The 14369-nt window shown below is 47.4% G+C and overlaps 1 protein-coding gene across 4 annotated transcripts in view; it reads left to right on the forward strand.

The window, feature by feature from the left end:
• Positions 1-1769: 1769 nt before the first annotated feature.
• The window catches only part of LOC146180308 (constitutive coactivator of PPAR-gamma-like protein 1 homolog), a 97648-nt gene continuing 85048 nt past the window's right edge, over positions 1770-14369 (forward strand). Inside the window, exon 1 of one of the 4 annotated variants that reach the window (XM_084579533.1) lies at positions 1770-2987. In XM_084579533.1, coding sequence (XP_084435659.1) covers positions 2352-2987 — 636 coding nt within the window. In that variant the 5' untranslated portion in view covers positions 1770-2351. The remainder of the gene's footprint in view (positions 2988-14369) is intronic. The other 3 variants (XM_084579532.1, XM_084579536.1, XM_084579535.1) reach the window with 3 other exon arrangements.

Here is a 14369-nt window from a genome sequence, read left to right on the forward strand (position 1 = left end):
ACGGTCCTTTTCGACTGCTTTGCACTTCAGATTTTGCAAACTTCCCGTAAAATGTGAAGGTTCAAAACGTTTACCTACTTGGAGCTCCAGAAATGCTCCCACTTGAAGCCATGAAATTTAATGTGTTTTTGCGGCTTCGCTCTTTCCGAAGTAAGCGAATCACGAGTTCCCAAAGGGAAAATAATTAAATTCCCTTGGAAGTATTTCACGTGTAATATCAACCTTGTTAACAATTATAGTCTGGTTAGTACTGCAAAGAGCATCCGCGGCAAGTAGCCCGATTATATATAGTCTGGTAAGCAGTAGTTGCAAGTATATCCAGTCGATTACTCATATTAGGTACTCATTAGGTGCTCGTCATCTTTTTCGCATTTTTCCACTTTCTCTCGGTGCGCGCCAAGAACTGCATCATACCTGCCAATTCGACGCGCAATTATCAGTGCTTTTATTTTTGTTTGTTTGCTCTGTACCATTTGATGCCAGTAAAGCATCCGCACTCAAGTGCCCACTATGAACGTATTACGTATGTGACGGGTTTAATTTTTCATATTTTAGTTGAAGTAATGCCCTAGCTGTACTTGACTTTTTTTTTTTTTTTTTCATCTAAGCAGCTGGTTCACCCTTTGGTTAGTGGCACGCAAACAAATGTCCGCGATATAAGTAATTGTTGATCACGAACAAAAAATAAATGCTTGAGTCGCGTATACCTTGTTTATTTTTTTTTTTTTGCCGGTAAATACCACAGTGCTTTAAATTAGTACGGTAGTGAATAAATGTGTTTTGCTCGCACTCTGTATTTGTAATTTCTATAAGCGGTGATTAGGGCATATAAAGAGCACCTATTAAAGAGATATATTATTACTGGCGATTTAAGATAAACGTTGTTATGTATTAATAAGCGCAAGCTGCAAAATGTAAGCAGGTGTTCGTAAATAAGGTTTGTAAAAAATAGGTGTTCCTAAAGAGGCCTTACGAAGCACAAGCTTTGATTCGCATGTACACTGTTTTTCTTCGCGTGTTAATACCACTCCTGGGCAGCAGCCTTTATTCCCTTACGGGAAGAACGAATGCAAAACACCACGCTTCATTGCAAACATTAAGTACAAATTGCTCATCTGGACGATATGTAACTGTCTGCAGGAAGAAATGTTGAGTTTCAGATAGCGATTCAAACATCGCGCGCTGCTCCGAAGGACTACGTACCCAAGCGTGCACGATGTCACGATGTCTCCCGATAGACGTAAAAGAATGGCAGGGATCAGTTTAAGCACCTGGAATAAGTAGCCTCTTTATTATTTATCACACTAATTGCGTAGCGTCTGAAAATCGCTCCAAAGAGAACCGCAACCCTCCTCTGTACCCCCGCTATCCCGCGGCCGCTACGCGCCGAGCGGCGAACGTGGCACCCCTGTTGCACGTCGCGCCCTCTCGCGGGAATCGGTTCTTGTCATCGCAAAAGCGGCCCGCTCTCCGGCGCCGGTCGTCACACTGCCCAATAAGAGTTGTTGTCGGGCTAGTTGGCTTGAATCATGTAATGCCATTAAGGCTATGCGCAAAAAAGACGACACAAAAAACAGAGGCAACTGCCCAATATTCTAGAGCACATACAGCACATGCGTCACTGCTTGCAGTGCAACACTGTTTGTGGCGCCACCTTACAAAAGTAAGTTAAACTAGGAAAAAACAAAGGTTTTCTGCTAGCGTCGACAACACACACACACACACACACAAAAATGTTGAGGAATTTTGAGGCTTTTGTTATAAGTAGAAAACGTAAAGGCATTGGTCGCAATCCTCAGAAAGTTTCGTCGGAGCGCAACACATGTGGCCAATCATGACTGAGCGATAGGGACAACAAAAACTACTACAAAATTCCCGCTCGGCTTCCCCGGCGGTAAATGTCATCTACCCTCGCCCCGGCGTTCCTGCGTCGCTCAATGAACTTGATCCTGCTCGTCCCGCTGCCGGTCGTGCGTGCGTCTCTCATCGCGGTTTTTGAGTGAGCTGCTGTCAACTCTTTCCGCAAGCGTGTGATCGGAGGAAAGTAAAGTGCTGTGAATAGTGTGGGGCCACTATCCGTTTCGTTCGACTCGTCTCCCAGCCCGTGAAAAACAACGGATAGGTGAGGCTCCGGCCCCTGCCGCAGCGAAGCGACAGTCTCCGCCGAAGGTGGGTGTAGTCCCAGCGGCGGGAGATTGCTCTCACCACATGGGGTGTCGACTAGCCGTCGCCAAGATGGCCGCTTACTGGCACCAGGCACCGCGTCGCTCCGTTCCGTAGTGCGGTTTTTGCGGTGCGCGTCTTTGCGCGCGCGTGAGTGTTTGTGTGATCGGCGACCCTGGAAACGAACCATGGGTATCCAAGCGCTCCAGAAGTTCATCGAGGCCAACTGCCCAGGTGCCTGCGTTCCCGTGGACCTGCTAAAGATTGCGCGCAACGCTGCGGTACGCCGCACCGGGCGCGGAAACCCGAGGGTGCCTGCCGGCAACCGACTGTGCCTAGTTGTTGACGGCGAGTGCTGCCTAGACCGGCTCTACGGGGGCTACTTCTCGGACTGGGTATGCGGCGGGCAGTGGAATCGCATGGTTCAGTTCCTCTCCGTGCTCATTCAAACGATACAGAACAACAACATCGAGCTTGCCGTGTTTTTCAACGGCAGCCTGGAGCCGCAGCGGCTCGAAGAGTGGCACCGTCAGCAGCAGGCCGAGCGGCGCAAAGTGGGCCAGGTCCTCAAGCATGTGGCGACCAAGGCCACGCCGCCGCCCAAGGTGTGGTGGATAGCGCCCGTCTGCCTGAGGACCTGCCTGCGCATGGCACTGCGGCATCTGAACGTCACCGTGCTGTGCAGCATGGATGACCACCGTCAAGAGGTGATCGCCTTCTGCCGCGAGAACGGCTTCCACGGGCTCATGGCTGAGGACGCCGAATACGCCATCTTCGACCCGCCGCGCTACTTCTCGTCGGCGCAGCTCAAGCTCACGTACAAGGTGAGCGCCCCTTTGGGGCAGAACCCGCCTCGCGGGCCGTCTGCGTGCGCGCGTGGAATTCGGTGCGCGAGCGAAGCCGGGCGCGAGCGCTGCCCGGCGCATGTGTAGGCCTTGCTGGTGGCGGCGAGCCGGCTGGTGTTAGGCCTAATTCATTCCCGGAACTTTTTCTTAACGAGCTGCGCACATCACTATGCAGCCTCTTAACGCCTGCAAACTATCTGTGTACCTGATATGTGGCAATAGAGCGTTTTTTTGACAGAGCCGGTGTGCCCGCTGTCTTGCCTTCATGTTGCATGTTCAAATTGAGCGTCTCCAACACTCGCTGTAGTGACCGCGCTGGACGTTGTTAGTCTGTTTTTGCGCGTTCTGAATGAAACTGGTGGCAACGTGTTCGCATTGAGCAGGCAGAAAGGAGTAACTAACGTCGTTACTGCGGCGTTACTTTTCGGCTGAAGTATGCCGCGCCATTCATTCATTGCTGTCTGGCTCCATGATTGAGGCATTGAGGTGCTTCGATCAACGCTGATGGGTTTAACTATATATCCTGCTCTCAAAGATGGCGTTCTGAAAGCCTACTTCATACTACTTTGTCGCAGCTACATGCGCAGATGCAACAGGCTTGTGAGAAAGTCCACATTGTAGTTTCTGTGCCTCTCGTTGAGGAGACGCACGTTGTGCAAGTGCCGAATTCTCATAAATTATGTTTACAAGCGCAACTAACCCCCGAACGGAACTGGAGGCTTTTGCGATGCGATATGCATACGAGAATGCCGAACCGTTGCTGTGTGTGCGCGCGCGCTCGCGTGGTGCTTTCCAAACTAGGCAGACGTTGTGCAATGTTTTGTTCACCTCTCGCTCAGCCTGTGACTTGTTGGTGCAAAAGCTTTACACGCAGGTCGAGGGCCCGTGATGCACCCTCGTCTTGCATTTTTTTTTTTTTTTCACCATAAATGAGGAACGCTGGAATCTGGAAATCTTGTTAGCTGCTTTGGGTGTTGTGTAACATTTGTTAATACCTGCATAGTTATATTATACAAGCTCATATAGGGTATATTCACTAACGCGCTGTGTGCAGTGCATTGTGGGTAATTGTGGCGCAGTCGGCCATTTTTGCGTCCACCAAAACTACAGGGCATACACTTATCAAGTGCTGTTGTGCGCGCGCGCGGTTCCACAAGCAGTGACATCCGCAGCTTTGGTTTATTGAACTGTCATAGACTGTAACAGCCGTGCACAGTGCAAGCAACAGAAGCTGAAGACCTGCGTGAACAACCTCGCCTTTTTTACGGTTCTGAAAGTACACACAAATGACTCTGCCCGAATGAAACAACTTGCCGCCAGATGTGACGTCGCGTATGTCTGGCACGGCTCAACCGCGCAAGTATCATGGAAGATGCAAAATCTGTCAAAAATGGGCTGGGTTGGAATCTTCCGGATGTTCCCTCTTGCCACGGTCTGTGTACGACTGCTCTTCCCGCACTCGCAAACCATATCCCAGGTAAAAGAGCGGCGCGGCAACATAACATCATCACTCTGTCTAGCCATGCGCATGCAGTGCGCCGCCAACACATCCTCGGGTTTTGCTGCAATCCAAGCCTTTAAAAGAAGGCTCGACAAACTCTGTGTTTAGCGTACCTGCCTCATTCGATCAGAAGTCTGATGTTCGCGTCGTCTGAGTCGGCTCTGAAGCAATATTCGGCGAAGGAACATAGGCGGGCAGTGTTGTTTTGCAAAAGGTTTGAAGAGCTTTATAGACAAGCGTCATGTTTGTAAACAAAGGTGGTGCTGTGATTGGCAGCAACAAGGGTGTAGGCAAAAACATAGCGGGCCTACACTGCGCCTTCAAAACCAATTCGCACATGTGAATATTCTGAAGCGTAAGCTTCGCTTGTGTGTAGAAATGGACTTGTTTATGCCTGGAGAGTAGTTCAGCACTTTATCAGCCGATTACTTCTGGAATTCTGGCGAAGAGCGCTGCATTGGCTTCCTTTTCTGTGGCCTCAGCAGCGCCCAGCTACGGTGGGCGATTGTAGTGACTGATTAAGTTTGGTGAAGAATAGAAAGAGCAATTTATATGAAAAACTAATAGCCACCATTGTTCAACTTCTGGGCCTATTGCTAGCGCATGCAAGGAGGACGACGGTATGTCTGACTGGAAATGTTTTTCATATGACGATTGTTTTGATGTGCTTTCTGCTGCAAGCACTTTCACTCTAAGGAACAGTATTACTGATAACTATAGTGAACTAGAAATCATATTTCTAGCTCAGTATACCAGCAACGTAAGTCAGAATTTCACTGAATAAGAACTGAATCTTTTAGTTTTTTGTAACATTCGCCTAGTGCGCGCTGTGCCAGCTTGTCTTATCATGCTGGATAAAAAGACGTTTGCTGTCTTTTTCATCCTACAGACGTAGCCAAGGTCATTCACAGGTTAGTGTGTGTGTGTGTTTGTGTGTGTGTGTGTGTGTGTGTGTGTGTGTGTGTGTGTGTGTGTGTGTGTGTGTGTGTGTGTGTGTGTGTGTGTGTGTGTGTGTGTGTGTGTGTGTGTGTGTGTGTGTACATACATACATACGCATTAAGGCCTGTAAGAATGCTGTCATTTTGCTCTCTTTGCTCTTTAGGAGAGGTGCATGAGCGCAAATGCAACATTCTCCACGATCGCTTGCAGCGAAATATGCACAATCAGCTAAGCTTTTTTAATTACTTGGAAACTTTATTCGAAAGCATGCCATCTTATCCTGCTTATTCTGCACCCCTTATTGCTGATTCCACTTTTGACAGTAAACTCCATGTGCCATATATACCGTACTTAAATATATGCTACTTGATCAGTGATCATTGTTTGTAGATATTTATTTCTTTCATCAAAATTAGTTCGAAAAGGAAGTTCAATAATCTGAGAAATAACACTGTGTGACTTTGCCCGGATCCTAATGATGTTTACTCGCTTTCTAGGGCCGTGATGAGTCGCTCGTTCAAACTCTCGAATGTGATATCAGAGAAAAGCTGCTTTGCAAATTTGGGCCTGTTTCGGCAATATCGCGCTGGAGTGACCGTTCAAAGTAACAGCAGTTATTTTTGCAGCAGCTTTTGTCCTTTTCTGTACGAACATATACATGGGCACAGATGAATGGAACTCACAGCTTGGTTTCTTATGACTTGATATAGTACAGAACGTGCACGAGCTGCAGGTGTCTGTTATTATGCTATTCGTCGCAAATCCGAAAAGCAGTCAACAATTAACAACCGTGAACAAATTAATCAAGTGACAATGCAGAAATGCTATGCATGTTAACTGCGAATACAATCCGTCGTCGAAGGGTCTGCTAGTGTCTGCTTGTCGTGCTCAACGCTGCAGCCCTTTGCTCTCATATGTGTCCGACCACAAGAAACATGTGAAAACAGGTGCTATTTTCTGTTTTGTGCCTTTTGGCACAACCAACCGCACCACAGCTTACAGAAATATCGGGAATTATGCCCGAAAACACAGCAAGCGCCACGCATTCACTGCAGACGATCAGAGCTTTTGCCTACACCACGAAAGTCACTGCTGTTGCCAGTGCCGCCGCATCTCAGGCTGACGTCTGTCTATAAACATATTTATAAGTACTAACAAGTGAAACTTAGTTTGGCCAAAACTGCACATTATTTGAAGAGCTTTGTTGCAAAAAATTATTTCTAGCCTGCAACGCAACGAGGTGGCACCACCGGGGCCATCATTGTGGCAGTGGCTTCTTTTGCTTCGTTGCCGTCACAGACGTTGCAAACATATGACGAGGGCTCAGCAGTTTAGCTGTGATAAGCATGTACGGCACGCATGTAATTGCGCAAAGCGCAAGTTCGTCTGCTTTAACCGCAGTTCTTTAACTAGCCACTTGTAACATAGTTGTGTCCTTTGAGTGATCTGTAGCCTTTTAGTTGGTTTCTTGTGACAAAGCTAGTCTATAGCACAAGGAACTCGTGAATGTCACATATTTATGCGCGGCCACAGGTTGACGCTCACCGTGCACTTGTGCATCGACTGCAAACGGGTCGGTGCCACAGTCCTTTTTTTTTCTTCTCATGTACCGGTCTCTGTCCACATTGCGCAGACTTTGCAGATAATTCGAACTGTCACTCATGATGCTGATTTAGTCTTCATTGCATCAGTGCTGGCATGAGGTAGAGTGACTGAGAAAACGGATGCACTCGGAGCAGCCATGTCGCCGACCGTACTAGTCAGAGCAGGATGCAAAGATGGCGTCGGCTGCATACTGATGTCAGCTTTGACGTCATGTGAATACCCCCCCCCCATACTACAAAAGAGCGCAATGTAAAATTAATGCACTGCCCAGGCCTGTTGATGTAATCCTGCTTAGGTGACTGCATGTTCTTCAGTAGGTATTTGCTTACATTCTGTTCCTGAATGTAGATCAGCAGATACCGGGCCTGATGGTTTTCGGCCCCCATCCTGGGTTTGCTTCTTAAAAAGCTGTAGATTGGTCAAATTGCTTTCTGATAGTTGTGGAAAACCAGTTTCCTCCCCTTCGCCGCGACCGGTCACCACCACTCCGCCGAGCGTCGTGGCAGCGCTGGCTGGGAGAGGAGGTAAATGTCTCCCCTTGGGGGAAGGAGAATCAACGATGGATGCGCCACCAAGAAGTCTATGCGGGTTCCCGCGAGAAGACGACAGGGAGGAGATTCTGGATCCAGCCGGCAGCGCGAGCGGTAGTCTCCCGCCGCCTCTCCCGGCAAATGCCGGGGGATAGCGGGCACGGAGTACACGCGCACACGGGAGGACCCGTCGTGCACGACCGCCCATCTTCTGGTTCCCAACGGCGAAGCGACCGGTAAATACCGCACGCTCTCGCCGCCTCCCGCGGCAAACGCCGGGGTATGGCCTTGTCCGAAGAATGCAGCGCATGTGGGACATCCCGGCCGCCATATTCACGGCGCGTGCAAATGTCCGCCGCCGAAGTCGCTCCCCCATCCCCCAGCCGGTGAGTCAAAAGCCCTTCTTACGTAGCCTTGCCCTTCCAAGGAAAACCTTGTTGATGTATAGCTAGCCGGCATGCCCTGTATTATTTGCAAGTGCAATAAATAGCAGTGGAGTGTTAACGCACTGTGTCGGCCCCGTCCTTGTCCCTTTGTTCCCGTCCGCGGGTCGCTAGCGAGAACGTTGCATCCGTGGAGTGGCGACGGGGCGGAATACCGTTCCCCCTTTAAACTCCCACATAGTGTTGTCTTAAACGGCCATGCAACTTACGGCATGTGCTATTATCTATCGCTTTTTTTTTTTACGTTTCACTGTGCACGAGTCCTTTAGTGTCTTTCTGCTTTGTATTTCGTAACCGCCAGTGTCAAGCATTTACCAGTTGTGTAATCAACGCAGTCAAGAAGCTATTTACTAATTGATGGCGATGTGGCTGTACCCTTTTCAATGGGCAATCACACCAAGGGATCTGATCCCCCCCAAAAATAATGGAAAAAATAAACATGCTTAAACAAAGAAAAACAAAAATAGGTTTTTCTCTTCAAGCTGTTGAACTGCACTTCACTCTGTCCAGCCCGACCTCCCGCACTTCTCGCTGGCTCCGCGCATTTCACCGGTTTCGCTGCTCCTCGCGTCCACTAGAACTCCAGCCGCCTTTCTGTGCACTCCACAAAAGTTCTCAAAAACTCCACATTGTTTACACTTCTGGATAACTCTAGCCTGCCGCAGCCACACTGCTGATGCCTGAGAATCCAAGCGCGAGGAGTAGTGACTCTGTGCAAGTACCACATAAGGGAAGGTACTACAAATTCCGATTGCTCACTAACAAACAGAAAAAAATGTCATTAATGTTGACTGCCATGTTAGGTATCCCGCCATGAAGGGACAAACATTGTCTGATTCGCGGTGCATCAATTTCACTGCAGCTCTTGCTATCTTGCTGTTATTTGTTGTAGTGCTGTAGTTTTCACACACTGACCCCAGGAATGTCAGCTGCTAGGCCAGGCATTGTGTCCACTTATATGGTGTGAAGACAGGCACTTTATTGCTAACAAAGAGCTTGCATGCACGAGTGCATGATTTAGCAGCAGTAGAACGGTTTAACGGGACTTTTGTGGCACTGAAATAATTGGAGCATGATTCAATGTATAAAAAGGAATTATTGCATAGTACACAAGTTACAAATATAAAACCTGGAAATTCGGGGCTATGTTTGTTTCCTTTAAAGGGACAGGGTAGGCCCAATTCCTCTCATTCATTTTAGTCCATGCTTGTGGTCCTTTTTCTCATGATCTGCTGGGGTTAGAACATTCATCTTGGTATCATTGTAATCAATAATCTGAGGTAATGATACTGAAGTAGGGTTGTTATTTTCCGAATGCTGGATTTTTGCTTGCTTTTTTTACTAGGCCTACCAAATTTTAGACCCAAAATCTGCAGTAGATATCCTTTAAATTAAAATTGTCTGCACTAATTTTCATAACCATAGTTCAATAGACTCTGTAGTCTTTACTCATTACTCTCAAAGTTTTATCTCCCTATCACCTTTAATTCCTGAAAAAAGGGGTCAAATGCAGCAAAATTTCATGTTTTCAGATAATTGCCCTTGAAGTGGAAGAAAGAGCTTTATTACAATACTAACTCTAGAAATACATACTGATGCATTTTTTTTTCAATAGCCACCAGCATGTTAGTCACCACCATAATCAGTACTTTTCTGTACCAGCTGCCTTGCTCTCCAGACCCCCTTAGTGGCCTGTCGTGTAGCCCTCAGTATGAAGTATAGTCGCCGTCAATCAGCTTCACATAACCAGTGGACTGTTAATTGCCCTGCAGAAATTTCGAATAACCTCAGATTCCAACTCGAGCCACGTTGCTCGATGTTTTCCATCTAGATGTCTTGAACCGGGTCACTGAGAGCCACTTTACATACTGCTGGGAGAACGTGCCAGCAACTTCTTGTCGTGCAGTATTTTTGACCAGCTGGACATCCTCACCGCGCGCTTTACATGCACAGTTTTCGGCAACGGCAAACGAGAGAAGGTTAATATCAATCAGGCCACAGCTACGGTCACAAATTTTTGCCATTATGGTCTCATGCGTCTCACTGAGCGGGAAAGCTTTGATGCAGACGGTGACCGCGGTGTCCGCCGCTGGATTGTGTTGCGGAGATTTAGTGTCATTGCTGATCGATTTGTGCCTCTTTCTGTGAAAGCACAGTCTCCTAGACCACTACTTTGTCTTCGTCATTGGATGAGCGCTAAATATCCAGCTTACCAGAATAAAGAAAATGTCAGCTGTCCACAAAAAAACACACCGAAGCACGAACAAAATGCCGGGAGTTGCAATTAATCCGGCTGCGTCTGATTATTTGTTAGGCTAAAAAAATCTGATTATTTGTTAGGTTAAGTGGAGAAATATGGGAGAGGCCTTCGCCCTGCAGTGGGTATAGTCAGGATGATGATGGTGATTTGTTAGGCTAAGAATTGTGCTAGCTAGCTTATCACTGTTGTCGGATCAGTGCCAACCATCCCGCTGAATGTGAACAAAATAGACTGATGAGAATTTTTCTTTTCCTTTTTTTTTTTAGATTAACAAAGGCAAAGGTCACAAGCAGGTATCAAAAGAGGACGTGGCTGGTTGCTGCCTTGTTTCGAAAAATGTCTGTTTTGGAATAAATATTTTGCGTGCCGGTAAATGAAGGACTGGACTATGTAAAGGATAGAATAGGGGTTTTTGTTTGCAGAAAAATAAAAAATAGATCTTTTTTAAAAATTTGCCTACCCTGTTCTCTTAAAGGGGCACAGTGACGTTCGTCAGGCCGCTAATTCCAGCCCACCTCTATGTTCGTTGCACCGTGCCGATGTCAGTTCAAAAACAATTACAAAAATCGGCGCACGAAAAAAAAAGAGTTATTCGGTTTATAAAATTCTAAATACAAGAAAAAGCGAACAGCGCATCTGAGCTGGGTGTAATAGAGAGCCCCTCTCCCATTTCGCTCGCCCAGCGCCCGACTTGGGCGGAACCTATGAGAAACTCAGGTTTCTGCTGACGTAGGACGCTATCCACCATGGTTGCCTGTCCAACTCAACCTGTAGCCGCGCTTTTTGGCAGCTTCGTTACCATGGTAACAGCAACCACGTGTGTTGCATGACTGCTGAGGTGTCGGGTTTCGCATTCCAGTCCTTATTTACACTAATGATTTCCGCATTATGGCGGAACTCGCCGGAACACCGTTTTGGCGTTCCTCCGGCGTTTATCGCTGATGCTGCCCACTCGAGCGCTACCTGTGTGAAAGTTCGAAAATGAGAATGCGAGGGCGGAGACGGAGAAGTGGCGTACAGGAGCTAAGGCGAAGCCTATAACGTACATGTACAGGGCCTGCAAGCAGGTCATCTGCCGGTAATGACTAGATGACAACTCCTTGGGCAGTAGGCTGCTGGCGGAGTCCCGCTGTGGAGTGCTGCGGACTCTGCTGTGGCGAGCACGCTTCACGAGCGATCTCGACACAACTTGTGCCATCTGTGGAGCGTCGGCAGAAATGAGCAGCCACGTGATTTTCGACTGTCCAGTGATTTTGCCGACCTCTGAGACCCGAACGTTGTCAGTTGCCTTGAGATTTGAGGAGCCCGCGGGAGTGAAGCTATCTTTACAAGCACTTGAAGAGCATACGAGGAACTAAAACACCTTTTACTAATTTTCTGCACAGTAAATTCAAGAACATTCTATTGTAAAATCTAATGTACGTGCTCGACCAATCAGTGAAGCAGTGCCCGAGCGACCCAAGTGAAAAGGAAACGTCATATCCGTTACCGAACTTCGCTGTCGTGTGTCGCTCACATCGGTGCCAAAACACTGATTATAAAACCGGATTAAAATATTACACGCTACAATTTCGCCGTAATGATTGTGCTTTGGGGCATCGGGAAGGTGTGAAGAACCCAGAGGTAAGCTGGAATTTAGCGGTCTGGCGAACGTCACGGCACCCCTTTAAAGGGTATGACTGACGGCTTAGGGCAGCTTGCCCCCTCACATCTTTTTTTCTCTTTCGGGGTGTGACCACGATACGGAAAGCAGCTGCTCGTTTTTATGGCTTTTGCTCATTTTTCTTGGATCCTTTGGCCTGTGCCATGTGCTTACTCACTCAGATTTGCTTTGGGGCATGCATGACAGCGTTAATGGCTCCCATTTGTGGACCTCTCTTGCAGATCCTCGTTCACATACTGCACGCGCTGACCTACTTACTTCTTTAATATCTACTATTATTCCTCGCATGCTCATTAGCATAGCCTTAAGCCTCCACATTGTGCGGGAGAGCACCCTGCATAGGTGTAAATCCACACTTTTACCAAGTCACATGAACGTACAGCATAAGGGCAGCGTGTCATAACTCAAACTGGGTTCCAATCTCAGCCTCCAGTCTCTAAGATGGGATCATGGGGAATTTGTACAGCCCGAGGACATACAACCTACCGTGTGCCCAACAGTCTTGCGGCAGAGGACCTGATTCTGCTTGACCCTGACTACACCATAATACTACAGCTGCACTACAGAGGCTTGCTAAAAGTATATCTGGAGCCACATCATAAGAAGCTCAACAACGAGGAGGTCATAGATCTCGGGCGGCTGCAGACCTTCATTAATTGACACGTGATGCATCCCAAGACATTGAGGACCCTTATCCTGTACGGCATAACGTGGGAATGCAGTGCACTTCAATACAAATGGTTCCAAATCCAAATGAAAGGCAGTGGGAGGCTTTGCTGGCCAGCTCTGACCCATAGGCTCAGCTCTACCTGCTCACAAGAGCTCACAAGCTGGTGGAAGCCTCAGCTGAAGAGGCGAAGAGATCCGTAAGCTGGCGGAAGCCTCAGCTGAAGAGGCGAAGAGATCCGTATGCATTTAGTAAAGTTTTGCTCACTCTCTAAGGCGAAGGAGTTGGCACGTTTTATGTGATCTCATAACTTGACAAAACGACGAGTTTCCGCTATCTCATCCGCCAACTACACGTGCTTGTAACCTTTTGCTCACAACGGCAACAACTGCACCATCGATTTCTCCTTACGAGGGGGGGCCTTTAATGTTTTTGTATTAAAATAAGTATAGTTTTACTTTCATCGTATAATTTCACTTTTACTGGATGGTAAGGGACCACCCTCTCCGGTAAGCTGCACTGGTCTTACTCGGCGAGCGCACAAGTGATCACCTTTTATATTGGCTCTAACATAACTCTGTACTGTGCCATGTGCATTAATATTTTACTACTAGAAGAATAGCAGTTCTTGAAGTTCTAGTCTCCTTTAGTAGGAAATGAACATGCTTGCTGTGTTTTCTTATGTAGCTTCTGGAGGGTGTTACAGCAAACACACCTTCAGCGCCTATGTCCAGTGAGGTCATTAGTTGGGTGGATTGTCACAGATAAACCGCGTTGACAATTCTGAAGATCTTCCCTTGCCCTAGTCACTTGTGTTGCAGTCTGCGTGGCAGATTTTCTGGGCAGAAGCTAGGGAACCTCAAGATGTGAGGGTCTGTTCGGCACACAAAAGAGTTAACGCCCTACACACAGACTCGGTGCTTCTCTTGGTGCAGACAAATTGTGGGAGAGGCTAGACTTCGAGCAGAAGGTGGAGGGGGTTTATGGCAGCTTGCCCTCACGCTGTTTTTCGTGGTGCCACGTCCTCGGTACGGAAGACGGCTGTGCATTTTTTCAGCTTCTGCTCCTTTTTCTTAAATCCTCCAGCCCGTGCCATGCACTCGCTCAAATTTGCTTTTTTGGCTTGATGTTGGAAAGGAGACTTCGCAATCCCGATGCTTCTAAATATATGTCTGGAGCCTGCTTGCCTGCCTCTTGCGGCTGGGAGTAATCACTTCGTGCCATGCTGAGGGGGGGGGGTGCAAGTCATTTGCAAGTGAGGTCGGTGGGTTGTTGCACATGCATCTCAGGTCCGCTCCATTTTATTTATTTTCATTTACAGACATACTGCAGACCATGGTTAGGTCCAAGCAGGTAGGGCAGCATATATATATATATATATATACGTAAAGGAGATGACACACTGTAGAAAAACTGTAAACTTTAATCCGAGGTTGCAGCCGAGGTCCGGCCTTTGTCAAGAAATATATGAGGTAGGAGCTCACAAACGGAAACAATGGTTTATTTACGAAATAAACCGTTGTTTTTGAAATAAATCTCATCATATATATATATATATATATATATATATATATATATATATATATAAATAAATAAATTGAAAGGGGGTTTTTACTGTGTTTTAACAGGGATAATAGCCCTCTATAAGTTGCACGGCGAACTACACAAGAACACAGCCAGTCTAGGCCCCCACAAGCGAGCTCGAGCAGCGCAGCGGCACTTCGTCGTTCTTATCCTCGTCTTTGTGATATCC

This window comes from Amblyomma maculatum, chromosome 9 (assembly GCF_055883805.1).
Source record: "Amblyomma maculatum isolate TAMU_Amacu chromosome 9, ASM5588380v1, whole genome shotgun sequence".
NCBI classification, from domain to species: domain Eukaryota; kingdom Metazoa; phylum Arthropoda; class Arachnida; order Ixodida; family Ixodidae; genus Amblyomma; species Amblyomma maculatum.